Source organism: Amphiprion ocellaris, chromosome 19 (genome assembly GCF_022539595.1).
Source record: "Amphiprion ocellaris isolate individual 3 ecotype Okinawa chromosome 19, ASM2253959v1, whole genome shotgun sequence".
Classification (NCBI taxonomy): Eukaryota; Metazoa; Chordata; class Actinopteri; family Pomacentridae; genus Amphiprion; species Amphiprion ocellaris.
The window spans coordinates 21,312,733-21,335,611 of record NC_072784.1 but is presented as its reverse complement, the minus strand read 5'-3'; the positions used below and the strand labels follow the sequence as shown (position 1 = coordinate 21,335,611).

Sequence of the window (22,879 nt, the reverse complement as noted above, 5' to 3'; positions counted from 1 at the left end):
CCGTGACTGCTCAATGGACTTCTCTGATAAAACCAGACGAGGTGGTATTACACTAGCGAGCCCCAATCAGAACGGCTGCAGTCGATCTATCATGGTGTTATCTGCGGAAGGGGTATATTACCTGGGGCCCAGACAGCCCTGGGCATGCGTGGATGTATAGGGCCGATAGCAGAGCTGGCTGTCATCCCTCTGGGCTGATTAATGAGGAGCTCAGCCCAGTGTTTAATGTGTTTAATATGGGCCGCTGACGAGGCCGTCACACTGACGGAACCCACCCGTCTCACTGACTGATGAAGTCACCTGCAGCTCTCCCTCTCTGGCTTTCTTTTACAGATACAGTAAAATAGAAACACACACACATACACACACACGCACGCACGCACGCACGCACGCACGCACGCACGCACGCACGCACGCACGCACGCACGCACACACACACACACACACAGGCAAACCCTTCTCTGCCCTCCACAGCATAATCTCTGCCCTATTTACCAACATACAAGAAACACTTCCTTAGCATTTATATATAAGAGACATGTGCATCCTTATATAATTCCACTTACAATTCCTAGAACGTTGCTTTCACATACTAAAGTGTCATTGTTTTCCACAATATTCTAATGTAAACATGTTAACACATACACAGTCTGGTGGACTGCTCACTAGGGAACCAGCATGTTAGTGATATCCACCGATACATGCTTTATAACGATAATGCCTGTAAGTCTAAAGATTCACATTTCTGTTTGAAAGTACTGGATGAAATATTAAAAAAAATATGCACGTTTTATATGTAAGTTCAAGTCTTTTTTAATTTGCTCAGTGAACATTAACATTTGAAAAGCATTGTATGATGTCTACACCCACCAGCGGGTCATCATGATAGAGGTAGGTGTAATTATATCTTAATTCAACTACTGGAGAGATTTTTCTGCAATTAGGTGGACTAATTACTTTAGCATTTGGCTAAAGTGAATTGGAAAACATCAGCATATCTGCAATAATCCTGCATTGTGCATCACTACTCGGTGTGGTGATCCTGCTTTTGTGGTGAAAGTGAGGGAAGAGAGTGAGCTCTGTTCTGGGGGCATTTTGGGAGCTAGAGCTCTGGAATGGAAGACACTTAAACCTTTCTGTGTGGAAAGAGTTGGGCTCTCGCTCTGTGTAATGAAACAGCTAATATTCTTGTGCCTTCTCTGCCCAGCAATCAGACTCTTCTCCTCCTTTCCTCCCTCCTGCTCCATGATCTGTCTATGACTTTCAGCCTGCCTCACTCTCCTTTTCTTTATTTCAGCTCTCCTACTCCCACCTGCTAATTTTCACTTCTTTCTGCTGTTCTCTCTCTTTCACTATCTGCTGCCTTCCCACTCCTTCCCAGCACATCTCTATCTGTTTTTTTTCATCTATCACCTCCTCTGCAGTGTTCTCATTTAATCATCCCCTCAAGAAATATATTCACTTCCGAACAACTGGGTTCCTATTAGATCATATACTGTGTTGTTACAGCAGTTGTCGTGGCCAGTGCCTGTGCTCTCAGGGCAGCCAGGGGTAGCAATATACATAGCAGTCCACCTCAAGAAAAACCCACACAAGGGGGAGCAAAGACACTACCGGGAAGATGGTAGCTGAGCTTATAGCGGCACATGCCCAAAACAGAACCAGATGTGTTGACATCTCGGTGTTGTACATCCCGTTGCTTTACTTATACACTGTTATTTTTCCACACCCTTTTCGCAGCTCACATTCGCTCTCATGTGAATTGAGGCCTAAAAGTAATAAAATCTACCTGGCAGCAAATTTGTGTGCTGATATTCATAGCAGCTGGCTTAGAAAAGATTATTTTTTTGTTTGTTTATTTCTTGGCAAGCAGTAACATTTAATATTACCTGTTCAGAGAGGTAACATCTACAGGATTGGAGTGCTTGTTGAATCACCTCACACGTGTGGGCTGGACTGAAAATGTCTTTTTTTTCAGTCAAGATAGTATGGGCTATGCTCTCACAGGGCGTGTCCAGTTCTGTACGAGGCAGGTACAGATCAAGCCAGGGAGATGGGGGAGGTGGGGCAGGGGTGAGGGTGTACTCTCAGTCCCCGCAGACTGTAGTAATGAAATATCAGCTCTCTGAGAGGCTTGTTCTACCTCCAGGGTGGTTAGCTAAGGCCCAGTTTAAGTTTACAGCATGGACAGAATCCTAATGATCCCTGGCCCAGTCCTGCTACCGTGGGCTTTGCTGTTTTTAATATATATGGATCTGCTTTTTTAATTATCTCCATGTCATGTTACACTTCCTTTGCACAGCCTGTGAAAAGAAAGACAGGCAAAGCGTGGCTGCTACTCCCACTGCAACCTTCCCTGCTCTAGCCACCCGAATCCCATCTGCGCATTTATTCACACATGCACAAACTGCACACCGCACACGCACAAGACGTGGAAATAGAAACAAATGCACACTTTCATATCTGTATACAACAATACACAGTTGCATATGCAGGAGAGGAGGAACATATGTAAATCAGATAAATACGTAGTTTCTGCATGGAAGAAACCCTGATGAATGGATTACATATCAGGCATGCGCAGTGGACATGAAAAACGACACATTCTACACAGAGGAAAGAAAAAAAATCACAGTATTCATATATAACTCTACATACTGCGTGCAAATGGTGGTAAATACTGATCGTGAAAGGGTCAAGGTTTTGTAATACATCTGTGGCCAAAGTCCGCAAGCACACAGTGGTGCAAAAAATAATTTCAGCTCTCAGTTCCCAAGTGATGTATCATAACAATAATCACTGTAAGGCCCAGAATGAAGGTGTTTCTTTCAGAGAGGGAGATGAAGGCAGAACTCTGGTAATTATGCAGCCGTAATGGAGTTGGTGCCTAGTGAGAGCCTAATGAGCTTACTGAAGTCTACCATTGAGAATTGATTCCTGAGCAGGAAAAAAAAATGTAAAAAAGCGGTTCGCTTGCAACAGAGGGCCAATGGAGGTGAGCTTGTCTTCATTGTTGTGCATTTAATTGACAGGGAACCAACATGTAGTGAAATTCTCCAGGAGCAATTAATAATAATGAAAGGCAGAGAAATCTTCATGTACGGAGTATCCTGATCTGACGGCTTTCATTGTACTGTCACCTGTCGAGAGGAAGGTGTCTGATCATATTCTAAACACGCACATGTGTGTGTCAGCGTAACCCGCTCTCTTTTATGCTCTGCCTTAATGGACAAAATAAAATACAGTTTTAAATAAACTGTCCATATCAGCAGGGGGAATTGGAAATACCTTACCTGGTTTTGGCAGCTGTCACAGAATTACTGCAGAAGAGAATGAAAAGCATTTATTCCTGAAAATGAATCTGGTCTCATATATACATATATAAAATATATGTGTGTCACCTCACAGCTATAAAGGTCCAGGGTTCGAATCTAGTGCATGGTTGTCTGTCACTCTGTGTTAGTCCTGTGATGAAATGATAGACTGGTGGCCTGTCTAGGGTGAAAACTTATGACTGTGTAATATCCTATATATATATATATATATATATATATATATATATATATATATATATATATATATATATATATATATATATATATATATATATGGGTTATCACATGGCTCTGTATCCTTTTACACCTTCCCCAAAACACAGACTAGTCTATTAGTATGGTGAACAAGCTCCTTTTCAACACAACTGCCAGCCACAGACAAAGCTTTCAGACTCAATTTTCACACATACTTCACTCAATAAGTGCCCTCTCAGCTTTTTACACTTTTCCTTCATTACAAGCATTTTCTTTTTTTCCCCTCACGCTTGTCCCGTCTTATCATCTCTCTCACCACTAATGTTTATCCAATTTACTTACAATTACAGGGAGAGAAATGAAAATATTTATTTCAATTAAGAAAACTAAGTTGTAAAGAGATCGACTCTGGGTGACAGTGACCATATGGACACTGGTGATACAATTCTGGCAAGTAGGCTGGTAACAGATGCCACAGACCAGTTTATTTCCCCTGGAAGCAGGGATTCAAAGAAAAATTGGTTTATTCTTGTAAGGGATTTGCTTAATTTTCGGAGACAATGTTTTAGCAGAAGAATTATTTCACTTTGGGTAGAAAAACAGGTGTTGAATGCCCAAATGGGACACAGACCTTATGAGTCCCTCCACAGTTGTTTACTCAATCAACTAACCTTCCTTGTCTTCTTGAAACGATATGGACATTTCAAAGTGGGAGTTATCCTCAGCCTCGTAACAGTTTGTCAGGCACCAGGGCTTAAAAGTCAACCCCAGGTGACATGTTTTAGGATAAATGTGAAGCTTAAGAAGTATTTTAGTGGCTTTATCAGAAGCTTTGCTGCATAAAGTCACATCCACTCAGTCAGCTCTCCCCCCACATGCTCCTTGCCTGAAGCTCAGAAATGTGAAATATGCAAAGGAGCAGAAGAAAAACTTTCCGCACATCACATTCAAGGTGCGCCGACCATCTAGGAGAAGCACAATATGTACATGCAGTTGTTAAACGTGCACGCTGTGTCCTGAGTCAATCTCAGGAAACTCATTAGACAGTTCATCTGCTAAAACACTGTCCACTTTGGGAGTGTTTTAATTCGCACAGTGAGCTGAACAATCGATGCATAATGCAGCCGTGTGCACTTTCTGCGCTTTCCATGGGAGACACCGAAGAGACACATCTTCACAGGGCGATAAATGCAGTCTTATTTCCAAAAAATGGCCATAATATTTCTACCAAGTAGGTTTTTATAGATTTTGATCAATACAAATGACTCAATGATTATTCCCTTTGGTGTTGTGATCTCTTTCTCTCTACTTTGTAGCCAATATGCTATCTTCAAAAGAGAAGCCTGTGTCATCTATAATCACATTTTAAAATACAAAATGATAGAGAATGGTGCTACAGACAAACAAACAGTGTTACCATTAGCTTTAGCATGTCAACTATAAAGACTGAAAACCCATGTGCTCACGCCGGGGGAAAAAAAGCCAATGACGCAGCAGTATTTGTTTGTTTTTTTTACTTTACATGGTGATGCATTACCTTTGCACAGGCTATTTCTGTTGGATCTCGTGTCTAATTAGCCACCTTATTCATCTCACTTGTGAGGATGCAGCTTCGTTGTTTGTTTCAGTTACACACCACTGTGGATGGAGGGAGTGGGAGTGCTTTGAGGGGGGAGGGGAGTGAGTTGACTGTGTAGGAGAGGATGAGTTCTATTAATGTTGTGGTTGCCAATAGAGGTCAGAGTTTACTTAACAGACCTTTAAATCAGCCTTCTGCTGCCTGAGGGGGAAACATTTATCATAATACCGTACTTTTTTTTTGTTTTGTTTTTCAAAGTGTTTTTTTTTTTTTCACATGGTGGAATGAGTTTGAGTTTTTACAGATTAGCTTTTTCATAGGCATTTCCAGTGTCGGAATGAAGTGACAGCAGCGCGGCAGCGGCAGCTCCAGCACAGTGGAGTAGAGTGTTATTTCTGTTAAGGAGTGTGGGAACACTTGAGGATGGTGGCCATCAGAAAGCATGCAGAGCTGAGTTCACACGTTGGTGCATTGAGCCACAGAGGCGTGTTGCTATAGAAGCAAGGGCAGGTTTTACAAAGGGACATTACACACCTACACACTAAAGAACTGTTCACTGAATGTGCTCCTGAGGGACTGGCTCACTGCAGCACACTCTATTCACCCCTTCCCCCTCTGCCTTTCAATCATCATCGCTCTCTCCCTCTCTCTCTCTCTGTTTCTCTCTTCTTTTTTGCTCTATTTTCACAGAGTAGGTGTCTAAATCTGTGTATTAAAACTGCCTGCGGTCCTTAACTGCTGAATATTTCATACCTTTTAATTTTTCCTCAGCACTTAAGGTAACTTTTACAATATCTTTCCCTCCCTTTATCCTCGTCTCCACATTTTTATTTCTCCCCACTCAACAGATGTGTACTGTTACTCTGGTAAGATTTTCAGTCTGGATGTACGCTATTGTCACTACAAAATAAACTGACCTTATGCTGAATAATGTAGGCAACCAACAACACATTTCCTCCCACCGGCTTTCTCCTCATTCTTCCAAATGAACCACATGTGTAGCACAACAACTGGGGACTCACAGCAAATGATAGTGACATGCTTTATCATAGAGTCTCAAATTTACTTTGAGGTTATTAAATAGTCCAATGGAAATCCCACAATGGTTTGAGTGGACCGTAGAGGTTTTCTACATGTGGGTGTGCGAAGGCAAAACATTCATAACGACTATAATGATTAAAAGCAGTGGAGAAGCAGTGTTGAATATTAATCATACATAAGAAATGACAGAATGGAATAGCATTTACAGCCTACCCCCATGCTGCTTCAAGAACATGAAAACACACCAATCAAATGAAAAGCCTTTTGAAAATGCAATTAAACAGCGACCCTCACTTAATTAGGTTGCCTGTAGATACCAATGGATTTCATTAAGGGTTTCAATGAATCTCTCCTCCATTCTTAGTTTGACCATGACCATGTGAGATTGGGCCTTTTAACCTGCAGACTCTGTCTGTAGGTTAAAATGCTGTTCACTTCTCCATTTATACAACCGCTTTGCCCCCTCAGGTATCATACAGTTCAGCTATTGGCTTCAATTCCTCCCACTTCCATCAGGCCCTGTAGGGGGAGGAGGAAAGGGACAGCAAGGAGTGGAAAGAGGGATGAGGTCTGTGCAGTTCATACCCCTGTTGAGTCAAACTGACCTAAACATTTCCAGACATGCATCATGGGATCCTACGGGACTTCAGTGATTAAGATCTGAATGAGACGAAGGGGTCGCGGGTTGCAGTCAATCTCTTTACAGGTCTCTGAGTCTGTCATTACTCATTGATTGGTCAGCTGGAGCAGCAGCACCATTCTGCAAAGTGCACTATATAATTACACTGCAAAAAAATAGCACTTTCAACAAACACAAAATCACACACATGCTCATATGCCCAGAGGCGACATCTGGACTCTGGAGAATATCTGTGAGAGCATAGAGAAAAGAATGCAGTAAAGTGTCTGAATAAATTCTATCAGAGTAGAAACAATGTACTCATCTGTCACAGTGACTACCATTATAATGCTGCTGCTTGGAGCCTACTTTTCTATTTATTTTTTGCAACTGTGTGTGGTACTGTGCAACCCGATTTGTTGTTTCTTTTGGTTTTGATGGTAGAGATACCTTGTCATGAGAATGTTTTATTTATTTATTTAATTTTTTGAGGTTGTCATAACCACCTGGAAGGTTGTAATTAATTTTCCTGATGCTCTTGTATCATGTTTCAGAAAAACACTAATTAATTTCTCATTAGAAGATAATCAAGGATAAACCAGGTATTTAGCTTAAATCGAGCACTGATGGGGATACATCTAAGACTTTGAATATATTATTACCATAATTAATGCAGTTAACATTAGCCCTTTGGTGTGACTTCACAAAATGGAGCAAAATCGCACCATATTTTAACTGTTACATAAGAGGGATTATAACAAGAAAGATACTAATGTCTGTTTTTTTTTTAAAGATGAGCTGGATCATTTGCATGTAATTTCATTTTAATGTTTCTAAACCTCTGGTGGGTTTTCTCACTTTGCAGTTCATGAGATTTTTAGATAAGGTGACACATATCCATTATTAATGATTGGCCTGTACAGCTACAATACATCACCTGTGCCCTAACATGGCTAATTATGCATTCATAGGCCATAAGTAAGCAGGACAAATGAACTGACTGCACTTGCATTGCTTCATACTAATTACCTCAGTAAGCCAGATGCTAATTAGTTTTATCACCAGTCCATATGATTAGTTTCAATTTATCACAAAACTGACAAATCTGTATCTTACCATCGTGATCTCATTTATTATGATGACACAACATGTTTTAGGTTTTGAAATTATTTTCGAGCAAACTCATTACAAACCTGCACATTAAAAAGAGCAGAAACAAAACTTCTGATTCATTACAATTCAATTAGACTAGGGTCACAAAAGAGGTTCTCCTGGGCAGCTCCTGGTGGTGCAATATAGCAGACAGGCCCAGACAGAGATCTCTAAGAGCACATAGCCTGCAGAGATAGAGGTCAGCCATGTTAACTGGATCCTTGGAGAGTAGAAGAGATCTATATCCCACAGGCGAGCTGTGAGACCACCAGCTGTGACAGGATGCAAGTATTCCAGCAGACACCACAGGAACATACAAAAGGTAGTATAGCTTGCAGTATGTGTGGCACCACTGCACACAGGAATGTTGAGAACTGTGCTAGATATGCAAGCAGTAGAAAAAAAAAAACAGCGACATATGTTCAACCAAAGACTGATTTTACAATTAACTAGTCTGACCATCATTGCTTATTTTAATCAAAACCAGGAGAAGTATGAATATACACCACTGTTCAAAAGTTTGGGGTCAAACAGACAATTTCATGTTTTCCCTGAAAGCTCACACTTTCATTCATGTGCTAACATAATTGCACAAGGGTTTTCTAAATATCAATTAGCCTTTTAACACCATTAGCTAACACAATGTACCATTAGAACACAGGAGTGATGGATGCTGGAAATGTTCCTCTGTCCCCCTATGGAGATATTCCATTAAAAATCAGCTGTTTCCAGCTGGAATAGTCATTTACTACATTAACAATGTCTAGACTGTATTTCTGTTTCATTTAATGTTATCTTCATTGAAAAAATGCTTTTCTTTCAAAAATAAGGACATTTCTAAATGACCTCAATCTTTTGAACAGTAGTGTACATATGAATTTTTCACACATCGTATTAGTCCAAAGGCTATGTTTCATAGACACACACACAAGCCCTATTTGCACAGGAGTTCAGTTTGAGATCATACATTGTAAATGCTAAATAGTCTCCGCTTACATAGAACCTTTTTAACCTAAGATAGTTTCTTCAATGTGTTTCTGCTTCTCCCACACACTCCCACACCAAGCCATGCAAGGTGCGCCTTCCACTGGGAGGAACTTGGAGTGCAGTGTCTTACGTACAGACACTTTGGCACATAGAAGGGCTGAGGATTGAACCATCAGCCCTAGAATTATTGGACAATTCACTTGTTCATCTGAGCCATGGCCAATTTTCAGTATTTCTTAGAGATGCTGATTGATTTTTGATTATTTACTTCCCCATAATGATTTAATTGAACAAAATATATTATTGGATAGCGGATTAGCTGCCAGAAAATATGTCGATTTACTGTAGTACAAGGTTGTGCCACTAGGTGGGGCCTCTTGCTATATAAAGAGATGAATTACAGGTGTAATTGCTGGCCACCTGTTTTGTGCCACACAAATTGCAGAATGACTGCACCTCCCATCTAAGGAAGAAAAATGTCTGCTTTCCTATCTCTGCTATCAGTGGCGGTTGTGTGGATGAACACTGCAGCACATAGTGATAACACCTCTTGTAGTCTGGCAGCTGTCTGGCTTAGCTACGCTCATGCTAGCATGTTGAACAGAAGCAGCAAGCAGGTGCTGGGTTAATGCAGGCCAAGAGCAAAGTGCAAGATAAACTGCATCAGTGGCACCCTGCTGTGTTGAGTAGACATAGATTTTAGCAGTGGTAATAAATACTATAAAATTTCCTACACTGATCAGGTTAGTGCACCAGTATTTGTGGACATCTGTTCCAGCTGAGCAGCTGTTCCCAGCAGCTGGACTAATGTTGACTACAGTGAACACAGGCCACATCACTCCCATCGTGTAGATGGGATGTAGGCACTTTATATATTTTCTATACATTTTATGTGAAACCATTATGACATAAGTCCACTGTGAATATATGTAACCTAAGGTTTGAGTCAGGCGTTGTTGAATTTGTTAGGTGTGTCCAGCACATATAATCTGATCTAATTTATTTCCTTAAAATGCAGTCAGGAAGTTGTACAGCTGTTTGCTGTGTTTTAAATTTTTGGGATTTTGTCGTCCCAGGTAAGAGCAGATATTAAAAACATATGGTGCACTTTTGTCTTCCAAATCAGTAATTTATCCTTCAGTGCCTGGACCACTTGAGCCCCGTTCAACCACAATCTGCAGTGTCATGATCCAAGAGTACAACATAAAATCCACTATTTACTATATTCCCTTTATCATGAGTGTTTTTTTTTTAACAAAATCATTTATTCTAGTAACATTTTTTCTGTATTTACAACAGCTCCTTCAGCTCCAGAGCAGCTACTGTTTGCTATATAAATGTTCGAGGTCATTCAGGTTATCAAGGTGGAATTTGTTAAGGGAGCAGAATGCTAACATTTAGCAGCTAAGTTCAGTTCAAGGTGTGCAGGTCATAAATTATATTCTGAAGCAAATGCAGCAAGATGATTTGGGATGAAAAAGAAAACTGTGGGACACAGGAGCAAACACCTGACAAGAGTGTCGTTCGTATGAAAATGAATGACACTATACAGCTTCCATACACAACCTGGCAATCACTTCACTACACTGCACTAACAACAACAAAGTGTTGTATATGTTAATACTTTATTGCTCTTTTGCAATATCCACCGTAACTGAGACCAATGTGGTCCTTAAAGGCTATCTTTGTGCATTTAGTTACAGATTGCAAGCAAAATGTGATTATTTAATTTATCCTGAACAACCAAGATGATCATGCATATAATATAATTAAATGAATTAAATGAAGAACTGTAACATATATGCTTCACTATGTAAAGCCAACTTTGCTGAAAAGCAAGGACATGGAAGAATGGATCAGGATGACTGCTAGCCCCCCCTGGACTTGAGGGCTAAACCATAGCTCCAGGTAAATCAGGCCAAATTAGGCAGTAGATGGTGGAATCACATTGGCTCTGAGGGCCCCTGGTCCTCTGCTCTGGTTCATTTCCCTGATGGAGTCAGCTCTGAACACCAGCACTCTAATTAAGCGTTATGCAGATTCCCCCACATTCCATCAAGAGAACAGGGCACGACATGAGCAAAGAACCATGGTAATTTTTCAGTATGTAGGCATGAGGACAAGATATTATATAAGGTACTGGTCATGACTGCTACACTATTTTAATCTTTGTTTCTTGTGTTCATCTTTCTTAAAACTGTTGTTTTTCACCTTTTTTTCCGTCCACTGTCAAGTATGACAGCCTATACCAAATCTATCCTGAAAATCAGTTATCCTGTGAATCTTACTCAACATAAAAGATACTTAATGTATAGCACTCAAGTCCTGCTGTGTGACCATCATTGCGTATTCATTTTTTTTTTTTACTTCGCAGGCCACAGGAGTGTAAAAGTAGCTGCTTTTCCAGGGTTTGGGGTGCCTGTTAATCCCCTGACTGTGTGGTTATGGAGGTAAAACACATTTCTGTGCTCATGCTCTGTAGCAGGCTGCACTGGTGTGTGGCTTAAGCTCCGAGCAACAGGGAAGGGAAGATTCAACCATTTATTCCTTGGGAGACTTTTTTTTTTCCCAGTGTCGTGCTGTTGGACGCGTGTATTTTGGGGATTAGTGGCTTAATCGACCTTGTAATGGGGAGATCAGAGTGGCATGCAGGCATGGAGAGAAGTGCGCACACACATGCTGATACACACATATACTGTATTCTCTCATGCACACCGTCATATTTAGGCAAACACGCTTAAGCACACAAACCTGTGCATCCTTACTTTATTAAAAACACACACCTATCGTCACACGCTCTCCTTTATTTCATAGGCCGCCACACCAACCGAAACCAGCTACATTTTCTTTTTACAAAGAAATATGCACTACACATACGCACACATACACACACACACACACACTAATAACCTCATACTTCTCCCCAATAGCCAGAAAATGTACACTCTCACCACCATACTACTCTAGAATACACTGGACACCTTATCGCTGCTCCCACCCGCTGCTCCCTCTGTAATATGCTGTGGCTGTGCGGGTACATTGCACTGCAGACCGAGGGCTCTCCGGGGGGTCAGTGTATTGTCTCAGTGAACAATGAGAACTCTGGCTAATGCTTCTGTGGACTCAAGAGGTCAGCCCCGTGAATCACCCTCTCTGTCTATGAATTTCCTACAGTACATGTCCATCTCTTTCTCTTCCCTGGAGGTTTGTTTGGCCTCTGCGCTCAGGTCACTCTTTCTGACTGGCGTGGCGGTTGGAGCTGGGGAACCGGAGGGTTGGAGGTATTGGAGTAATCCGTGCGTTATCTCACATCAGCGGCAGTCGTGGAATCCAGTGCAGCGCAGCTGATAAGATGAACAAACAGTTGGGATCATTAGAGCGAAGACATTGTGTAATCACCACTCTAATCTCCCTCTAATCCCAACATCTCCAACCAGCCAGGGGCTCCAAAGCACACAGGCCCATAGAACAGTCCAAAAGCCAGGCCTGCACACACTCAGTGCACAAACGCACACATGCGCAAGTGGGGTCACTCAGGCAACATGAACTCTGACACATTAGAAACATATGCAAACAGCACAGCGAGGCAGCACACACACACACACACACACATATACAACACACTCACACACACCATTCCATTTTTTGTTTCTAAACTAATAACAGGCTGTGCGCACATGGCCAACCCAGAGGAAAAAATCAATACTCTCTCAGACAAAATCAAGATTTCTTTTATCCTTCTATTTTTTTCTCTTTTGCTTTCTCCCATCGCTCTGTTTCCTCTCTCTCTCTCCCTCTGCCTTTTCTCAATCGACACCAGCAGCTTCTTGATCTCAGCGGAAGTCCTTCGAGCACCAGGCACCAGATTCTCCACTGGCAGATCTTTGGTGGTGTTCACCCTCTGAGGTTGATCGATTAAAATAATAAGATATTTTCCCAGGATGCTCATCTCTCTCTCTCTCTCTCTCTGTGACCCACACTTCTGCCCTGCCTGGTCCATTCCCAGTTCATCTGTGTGTAACAAAGCCGACCCTTGCAACAGCAGGTCAAGTCTCCCCATTTCTAACCTGTATGTGTGCATGAAAGAAACTCTTGGATCAGCTTCAGCTTTCTCATCACCCTAGGACAAAGAGTCCAGCAACAAATGATGAGCTGGGACTGATGCCTGCAGAAGATGGTAAAATACGCAGACCTGCTACTGTGCACACTCACATGCTGGACAAACAGAGAGAAACAAAGGAGAGGCCTATGGGAGAAACATGGAGGCAGAGGGAGGAGAGGAGAAACGAGGAGAGATGTAGACGCCACAGCTTCCACTCTATCCATATTGGCATCTTTTCATCGCTAATGGGAAAGACAAATGGAATATCTCTGTTTCAAGGCTCTTACAGATGGACAATAGCGGAAAAATACCCAAACAGAGGAGAGGCTGAGGAAGATGGGCAAGGAGAAAGGAGATAGTCTGTGTTTTCTGCTGGCTGCAATGATTGCACGCTGGCAGGGGAACAGTGGGGATACGCTGATGCTGGGAAGCGAAGAAGACATGGAGAGGCAGATATAATGCAGCATGTCTTTTTTTTCCTCTTCTTTTCTAAAGCTTTGGCGCCATCAAAATGTTTCAGTCAGGCCAATAAAGCCTGTTTGAAATTAACTGAATTGACAGAGGCAGCCAGTGAGACAAAGGCAGGGAAGAGTGGAAAGAGCGTCAGAAAGGTGTCAGTAGAGGGAAAGGAAAACTCGTTACAACTCGGTTTTTTGTAAGATATAGAACTCTCATTTTGTCTCAGCAGTTTGTTTTATTTATTTGAAGTTAGGAGCTTAATGAGATCCCAGTGGTACTACAATAGCTAAGAATGAGGCAAAGAGAGAAAGAGACATGGGAGATGGGAACCAATCTCAGGAAAAGAGAGAGGGAGGGATGCAGGCAAGCAACCAAACAGGGGAGAAGAAGGACGACTATGGATCAGTGCATCAGAAGAAGTGTGTTATTGACAAAAAAAAATGACAAGAAAAACTATACAATCCTGCAGCAGCTGACTAAACTGCATTACAGATCTCCTGTAGAGTTCAACAGTTGCATTTTTTCTTTGTTCTGGGCCCATTCTGATAGATATACATCCAAAGTTCTGGGAAAAGACAAGCACGCGTTCAGCCAGACTGTTGTGAGCTCGAATGAGACGAAGCCCAATGCAGATTGCATACCTCAACCCTGGCTGAGAGAGACTGGCCACAGTGGCGCGGCACCCAGCCAACTCTTTGTGCCGAGCAAAGGAATGGAAAACAGATGCCACATAAAATGCCCTGGCATGAGGGCTGTATATTGATTCATTTGCTGTATTTTCTCTCTTTAAACAATGCTGCTTCATTACTTAGCTAAATATGCTGTATGGTTGCATGAGCACACGCTTTGGAGTGAGTGTGTGTGTTTATGCTCTGATGTGTATCTAAGCTCGTATGTGTGTTAGTGTGTGTGTAAGAGTGCCGTTCCAAAATTTGCCTGGGAGTGCAGCAGTTGAAAAACTTACATAAACCAGCATTGTCGCATGTGTGTGTGATCAAACTGCACACAGCTCCTTTCTAAAGATCTGCAGGTAGATATTTCCAAGTGTAATCTTTATAAGTGATAATGCTTCCCTGTGACTTGGCCACCTCTTGTTATCTGCAGTAAACAGGTGAAGTGCCCTCCTGAGAAATAAGATCAACATTCTCCTGAGCTCCGAGTCAGACCTGGAGTGACTCATAAACACAATCTGCTTGTTTTTTGTTTGTTTGTTTGTTTGTTTTTACTTTTACCACTGAGTCATTTCCTCCTGAGGTTACATAACTTGATGATTTTTCCCCTTTTGTCAGAAGAATCTGTGTCCCCTCTTGATGTGTTTGCACTCATCCTAAGTAACTGCTTCACACTTGGCTCTTAGATGATGTCACCCCCTCTCTTGTCACTTGTTCCCAGTCACACACACCAACCACTCCATCCACACTGCATACACTCGTTCCCTTCACCGTCATCATGGTTCATAGCTGTCTCATAAATGTCAAGCTCTCACTTTTCCATAGGCTATTGCTTGATACCCCCTTACCTCATGGTGTTTGCAACTCTCCGTGAGGGGAGAAAGTAGTGGAGGTCTTTTTTCTATTTTTTGGCAGGGCAGTAAGGGGCGGAAGGGGTAATGAAAAGGTATGTGTGACGAATTGAGGCAAAGGGCGAGGAGGCAAGCTGTGTGTCGATGAAGAGAGGAGAGGAGATGAGGGCACAGCAGAGGGGGGAAAGTGTGTGAAAAAATGCAGAGTTGAAGGGTTTGGAAGAGCAGAATCAGCACTTATGCAAACACTCTGAGGAGCTAGCCACACACACACACACACACACACACACACACACACACACACACACACACACACACACACACACACACACACACACACACACACACACACACACACACACACACACACACACACACACACACACACACACACACACACACACACACACACACACACACACACACACACACACACACACACACCTGTACACAGCCATCCTGCGAGTTTTGCTGTAGCACTGTTACGAATACCTTCCATATCGGGATGTCATACTGGGCAGAGCTGGCTCTTGGAACAGCGGCTCCCTGTTGCGCTGTGAAGCTATTACATGGTCTAACAGAGCTCGACTAATAACATGGACCGGATCAGCCACTTCCCACTTCCTTCTCAGATCATCACGTATCACAGGAGTTGGGGCATTTTACCACCCACTCATGCCAGAGACCTTTCTCAACCCTAATCCTACACACAGAAACACACACAAAAATACTACTCTTCTTTTTCTCTCATGAACCTTCCCAACCTTCCATACAATACATCCCATAAAGCATAAATCAATTGTTGCCATTGTTCGGTTGGCGACCGTCCACCGTCAGTGTTTTATAGTGCTTTGTTTGGCTGTTTGTTGCTGTTAATCTGTTTGAATAGCTGTGGGGGGCTTTCCAAAAGCACTTCCCACTGAATTTACTGTCTTGGTGGCTGAGCACACATCTGTCTTTTCCTCAAACAGAATTCCCGCCCAAATTCATGGTCCAAATCCTTTGTGCATAAACACCTTCAAGCCCCGGTCCCCAAGTCCTTGTTTGGTAATTGTGTGAGCATTCATGTTGGGGCTATGAGATGTTTACCACTGTCAATGCGAATTGTGTTTGCCACTGAATGGGTGATTTCTTTTTTCAGGTTGTGTTTTGTGCTGTGCTGCTGATTGAATCAATTCTATTGACTGACCTGAGCGATAAAGAGAGATGACACGTGAAAATCATTGTATTAAACAGTAAGGTCTTATCGACTCTCGTAATGTTGCAATTGTACCTCGCTGAAATGCCTCCCTGATTAGGTTTTAGATCACATGTGCCGCTACCATCGGTTTTAAACGGGATCTTTAAGCTTTGCTTCAGTGATTTCTGTGGCACAAATGAACCTACGGCAACAAAACTGAGAATACAGGCATCATTGATCTCTTTCTTTGTACAAACAGCTCTGCTCTTCTTCCAAAGTCAGATAGAGGCAGTGATTTGGCAGTCATCTGCAAGGTAAACATGAGATGCAGTGTTGCAGTTTAATCGGTATGCTACGGTTCTGCCAAGTGTGTACATTAGTGGCAGACAATGCATTTGGCTTCAGGTGGCACAGGATTGCATAATAAGTCAGTGAAAACTGACTATAGACTGTGTGTGTATGTACAGAAAGAAGTCCTTTGGGAGACTGTAATGGAACACCATTAGAAGAGTCACAAACACCAGGCTGTATGGCTTTACTGCAAACGGTGGCGCACTAACTGCCGAGTGCGTTTTCACCAGGACGGCGCATTTTACACAAGACACACCTGCAGGCATAATGTCTGTTTCTCTGTCCGTCTCTCTCTCTCTCTCTCCCCGTCTCACATACCAAGACATCTATACACGCATATACTCCTGTCAAGCCCCTCCCTTGCCTCCATTTTTTCCCTCCATCAATTCAGTGACACCCAGCAGTGGGCCGTGACATTACAGAAAAACAGAGCAAGGGAAGGAGAGAGCAGATGGGGTGAAGGGAGGGAGGGCTGAAGGAAATAGAGGGAGGAACGCTGCAGAAAAAAGGGTATAAAGATTGTAAAGGCAAGGAAGAAGGATTTAAAGAAGGGGTTAGGAGGGCGGGAGCTTGAAAAAAGATTGAAAGGGAGCAAGTGGTGGAGTGAGTGAAGAGTAAGCGAGGGACATGTGAGTGATTTCCTCAATGTCATGAGGCAACATGGGGGCGGCTGCAGCCTCGGGTGAAGGAGCGGTGAAGCAAACTTGATGGCCTATACACATCTGATGAGAGAAACTGGTCCCCTTGAAAGAAAGAGCTCAATAATTCAAATGGAGGTGGAAAAAGAGAGAGTGCAGGAGAAGGAGGTGGCAGAATGGGAGCTGCTGTTTGACAGGTATTTAGAATATACTGTATGTAGAGCTCTGGAGGGCGGAAGGGTGAGTGTTGGTTGCTCACAGGTTAGAAATTATCAATCACCACCGGCGCCACTCGTGTGCATATGGATGTCAGACATGCCAGAAAACACCCTGCAGGTGTGCCAGTGCTTGTGGTCCAGAGGCACGATTTCTGGCATAGTTACAGTGCAATGAAATCTGTCGGGCTTTGTTCCCAGGTAAGCTCTTTGTGCAGGACATCACTTTGGAGCAGTTCATTCACACTGGCAGCGACGCAGTATGGCCACAATCAGAGCTGCCATCAGCCTGCAGTGCAGACACAACCAGAGGAATTATACCCTTACAAAAACCACGGGGAGTCTATTCATAGTCCCAGCGCTCAAAGCACATCTCCATTCTGTATAGCAAACGCTGTGTCATTTGCCTCAGCCAGCAGTGTTCAGAATTACAGTGAAGAAAATCTGCTGCAGCAATAACATAGTTGAACCCCAATCTGGCTTGTGAGAGGTTAAGATACCCAGCACTTACACAGCATGTAATGAAGGTGACACAGTAAGAAAAAGGAATGAGGGAACATTAATTCAGAGATTTTGCTCTTAGCTAAATTAATGTTGAGCAGGACGAGAATTAAAAAGAGGTCACAGTGGGTGAGGCTGTGACAAGAGGACACAGATTAGAATTCTTCATAATGCAGTAGCTTTAAATTTATTTCTAGGGGCCAAATTCTATTCTCACAACGTTGAAAAGTTTTAGAAATCTGGAATTGTTTCTAAGTTGGATGATAATAGCCAAGCTAATTAGAGCTGGCTTCAATTAAGTATTAAGCAACAAGATAATCTCCGCCATTTCTCCAACCTCTAATTTGAGTGCAGATATTCATTTATGTGAAAAATGGTATTCATTTTCCCACATACATAAATATTCATCTCAGACTCGCTGAAATGGTGCTTTTCAGCTTGATAGTTTTCATGACATTAAAGTTAGTGTGATGGGGCTGCAGTGCATCCTGCTGGTTGAGCACAAGCACAACAAGCCTCACAACCTCCCCGATATGTGGCCACTTGACCAACTTCTGCTTTATCTACAGTTTCTCAGTGAAAGCAAGAGCTCTCTGCAAACTCAGCCCTGACTGAAGCTAAAGTGGAATGCACAGCCTGATTTTGAGCAACACCGATAAAACTCTGAAACTCTTTTACCATTTCCCAACTCAGAGACTGAATTTGATCTATGACTTGGAGAGTTTACACCCTTTGAATTATTTTAGAGTTTCAAAACATGTCAGTTGTTATCACGCAGCTGAGGCGCCGCTGCACCTTTCTCAGATGAAACGTACTGATGAGTAATAGAAGTGTGCTATTGTTGTTCTTGAGACAACTCAAAAGCAATTCCTCTGACAAGGGATGTCTGAATAAATTATTCTCTATTAATTGTACACAGGCAAATACATGTGGTGCTTGCATAGTAGTGGAGACAATAAGGACAACGGTACAAAGCATAAGGAACATCAACACATTTTAGTGTCTCAGATGTGAGTTCACAAGAATCTTAAAATGCTTACACTCACACATTGCACACATGGCTTCCAAACTGAGGTCTGGGATTTGAGACTGCAACTAGTGTACCTACAGTAGTGTGTGCTTGCACTAATAGCCAAACCTTTACTGTAAATTTTGATAGTAAGTCAGTTATTGTACTAGAACAAACAGAAACACAATAAAGAAAAAGATGCACACACAACCTTAAAAACTTGCTGTCTTTGATGTTATTGCTATTGATTAAAATAAATGATCCTACAAAGTGGGTAATACATCTCTGGCATTGAGTTCCACGTGGTTCCACATTTTTGCACAATTTCTACACACACTTTCCTACTCAACTGCATTTCCAGGGTGCTTCAATTCTTAAAGTGTAAGCAGAATTTTTTAGCCGAAGCACTTGGGTGGATGTTCTGCATTCACAACTCCTAAAAGACTTATGGGTGAAACTTTGTGATATTCCCTTTACAGATGTATACATGGACACGATGGTATGAAGTTATAAACACTGCTGAAGATGGTGCAATGCAAAGCCCTACAGCTTTGTGTTCGTGTTCTTCAAAAACCAAACGCACAGTTACATTTGTACTGTAAATGCCTGCAATCAAATGATGGAATCGACTTCAAATGCGTTTCATGCAATATGAAGTACAGCCCTGATGATGATTACTAACTTAGTGATGTTGAATCGGTCTAGATGGGCTCACTTTAAGACAAATGGGCTGTCTCATGCTTGGTGCTGACAGCAGTGAATGCTTAAATCCACATTAGGCACAGACATCAGTGCTCTGTAGTGTGCAATTGCTGAGCTGTTAGTGGTTCAGTGTGGCTTCAAATACAGTACTTATTTGCACAGATCCCCAGCAATATTACCACAGTATTATAATAATAATCACATGAATGCAATTAATATGTGATAATTTACTCCATATTTTACACTAAATATTTCAACTCCTAACAATTATTTCTTCATCCACTTTGTTCTCTACTGAAAACCACCATTCTACCAACACAGTGTAGTTACAGCGGTCAGTCGGCCCTGTTAGAACATAAATATCCTCATTATTAACCATTAAAAAGCCCTAAACTACCATCCTTCATCCACTGCGGGTCAAATGGCCCTTATAAAGCATTAATTTCTCAGAGTTAATCTGGCTAATAGCCTCACAGACTTTAGTAAACAGTATTTCATGAAATACTTTTAGAAATATAATGCAATACATAATAAACTATGCATGGCACACAACTCTGGGTGCAACGACAGGATCTGACAGCTTTAATGAGGGTGTCTGGTATCGCCATTAACATGATATATCCCAACATGATACACTAGTCCAGAATTACTGTACACTTGCTGAATATGTGCAAAGTAATATATTAATAGAGCTTGAAAGGAAAGGTGGAGGATTTGTTTAGAAAAACCTGGTCAAGAATAACTGTTGTGTTTCTGTCTGTGACACAAGATCTTAAATAATTTAAATGGTAAAGCAAGGAGTTACTTGCTGGGAATACTCAATAAGTTTTATGCAGTCAATTTTATAATTCATCAACAGAATCAACAAGCCTAACAACCTTGTCTTCAATATGAGATACATTTTGTAATTCATCAGCAAATTCAACATGACCTGTAGTTGCTTTGGCCTCAGTAAGTGCAGCATTAAAATGTATTGCTCCATCGATACTGTTCTAAATTTGTCCTCCTCTGTATCACTTCTGCAAATCTATGCTTCTTGCCATGATGCTGTCTGGTGTAGTTGTACAAACAAACAGCAAATAAACTGTGGTAAGGCTTGCAATGTCTTCATCTCCATACACACTGAGAGCGTCTGGCCAGAGCCCAAAGCAAGAAGCAGAAGTGGAGAACTTTTCACTGCTTTCTTTTCTGGAGGCCTGAGCACCTCAGGGACAGAGTATTGTGAAGCTTTCCTGTGATATGCAGCAGTTCTCATGGATGAAGTTCAGAAAGGTCAGGAATATTTTGTTGCGGGGCACATCACTGTTCACCCGCTTACAGAGAAAAACAGACTGTTGGTGGTTTGAAGATGGATGCAAATTCCAACCGTTTTGCCTTCTCTTTAGCACTCACTTTGCAAATCATCCAGCAGAATTGACCGTCTTCATGAGTGACAAAAGACAGCCTCTCTCACCTTCCCTGATAATGACAGCACAGGGCGGGATAATGTACAGTTCATGTCCTGTATCTAATTTGAGTTTGAACTGCACTGATTATTCAGGCCAGACTGCATTGCGAGATGATTCAAAATTCATTCACATCCACCTCTGAGAGGGAGGCTGTGAGACTTGGAGCAAATTAGAAGAGTCCAGTTCAATCTCTCTGTGGGGAATTAAAAGGGCATCTGCCACTCTGTCCATCTCTCTATTCAGACTAAATGACAGTCTTCAATGTTGAATCTTGGCACGCACTAGTTCAAGTCAAAAAGATTGCTGAAAAGGCCAAAGATCTTTCAGATGTTAAGTTGCTGAGGTTGTAAAAATAATAGGGTAATTTGTTCAAAGCTTGGAGTCTTTTAGCAAACTTTGCATTTTTAACTTAGTGGGTGGAGTACACAATGATGACAATATTATAAGACCTACTTATTAAATTAAATAACTCATTCAGGCTCTAAAATAAAGCGTATTAACATGTCTAGCAGAACAGCATCACTAAATTCTACCACAGAGCACCAGGCATTTAGCAGTCCTTGTGAAAGGCTCATTAGCCCTTCAAACATGCGTTTGCCTTCTGTAGCCTCACCAGAATTTACCAGAAAAGAGGACAAAACTGACAGTTAAATAAAAATGATAATATGTATACCGCAGCGGGTGCAACAAGCATTCACAGAAATGAAATATCATTAGTGCAGACAGCACATAGCCTTGACAATGCAAACTCTACAGCAGCTTCACTTCAAAACATCAAAGCACAAACACAGGCTGCACAATCATTAGGCTCTACACCATTTAGTGTATCCTTTAAAAAAATATTGTGAGTGTTTAGAGAGATATTGCAATTTAAAAATGAGACACAATGCTAATGGGAGTAGCAATATTTGTATTTCAATAAAAATGATATTGTGACAAAACAATCTTATTAAAACTGGAGAATTAGATTAGTAGGCTGGGAATCTCTGCAACACCACAGGGCTTCATTTCTAAAAAAGGTATGATGAGACACATTTTATCCACACTTTTTCCAATAATTGCAGCTCCTGCTGTTGGGATGTAGGTTGATTTTCCATAACATTTCGATTAATTGTTCAGACCTTGTGAAATGCAAACGCACATCACGTGTTGCAGCACCAATGGTTGTTCACATTTCCCTCCAAAAAGAGTTGTGTCAGTGTATTTTTGTACTCACTTGTGTGAAGTGAATGAATCCTGTGTTACTTGTACCTGCAGCCGCTGACATCCCAGCAACACAGCTGCACGTTTTCATATGACTTTTGGCAAGTTCAAAGACAGATTTTTTGGAAAAAAGAACAGAAAAAATGCATTTGTTACAGTGCTAAGATGTGATTCCTTGCTTCAATACTTGCTACAGAGTTCAAAATGAAGCACTGACTTGCCTGATTTGTTTCGACTGCGGTCGTTTATGTCGTCTCCTGTGCTGCGTGTGTCCTTTCTATGTCCCTATCATGTATGCAAATAGGGCTGCACCGCACCACGGCCACGGTTGGTCGCCAGGATGACGGCTCGGCACTGGATTGGTTGGCTGTACCAGGAAGACCGCGATATAAAGGCGGAACCGTGACGTCGTCTCCGTGTCAGAGGGTCAGAGGGCGTGGCTACATCCTACCCTGCTTCCAACCTACAGTCAGCACACTTGGGTTCCAGTGATCAGCTGTGATTTAGGGATTTAATATTGAGTAATCGCAGTGAGCAGCCACCTGTTGTTTAACCGTTTTTTTCTCATGTTTAAGTTAGGATAGAGAGGTTAGACTTTGTTGTTCTGTTTACCTTTTTGTTTTTGGCAGATCAGTTTTGGG

The 22,879-nt window shown here is 42.0% G+C and overlaps 1 protein-coding gene across 2 annotated transcripts in view; it reads right to left on the bottom strand.

Moving 5' to 3' along the window:
- The window catches only part of adgrl1a (adhesion G protein-coupled receptor L1a), a 153,246-nt gene extending 130,913 nt beyond the window's left edge, over positions 1–22,333 (bottom strand). Inside the window, exon 1 of one of the 2 annotated variants that reach the window (XM_055005084.1) lies at positions 22,252–22,333. In XM_055005084.1, the coding sequence (XP_054861059.1) occupies positions 22,252–22,329 (78 nt within the window). In that variant the 5' untranslated portion in view covers positions 22,330–22,333. The remainder of the gene's footprint in view (positions 1–22,251) is intronic. The other variant, XM_055005086.1, reaches the window with a different exon arrangement.
- Positions 22,334–22,879: the final 546 nt, after the last annotated feature.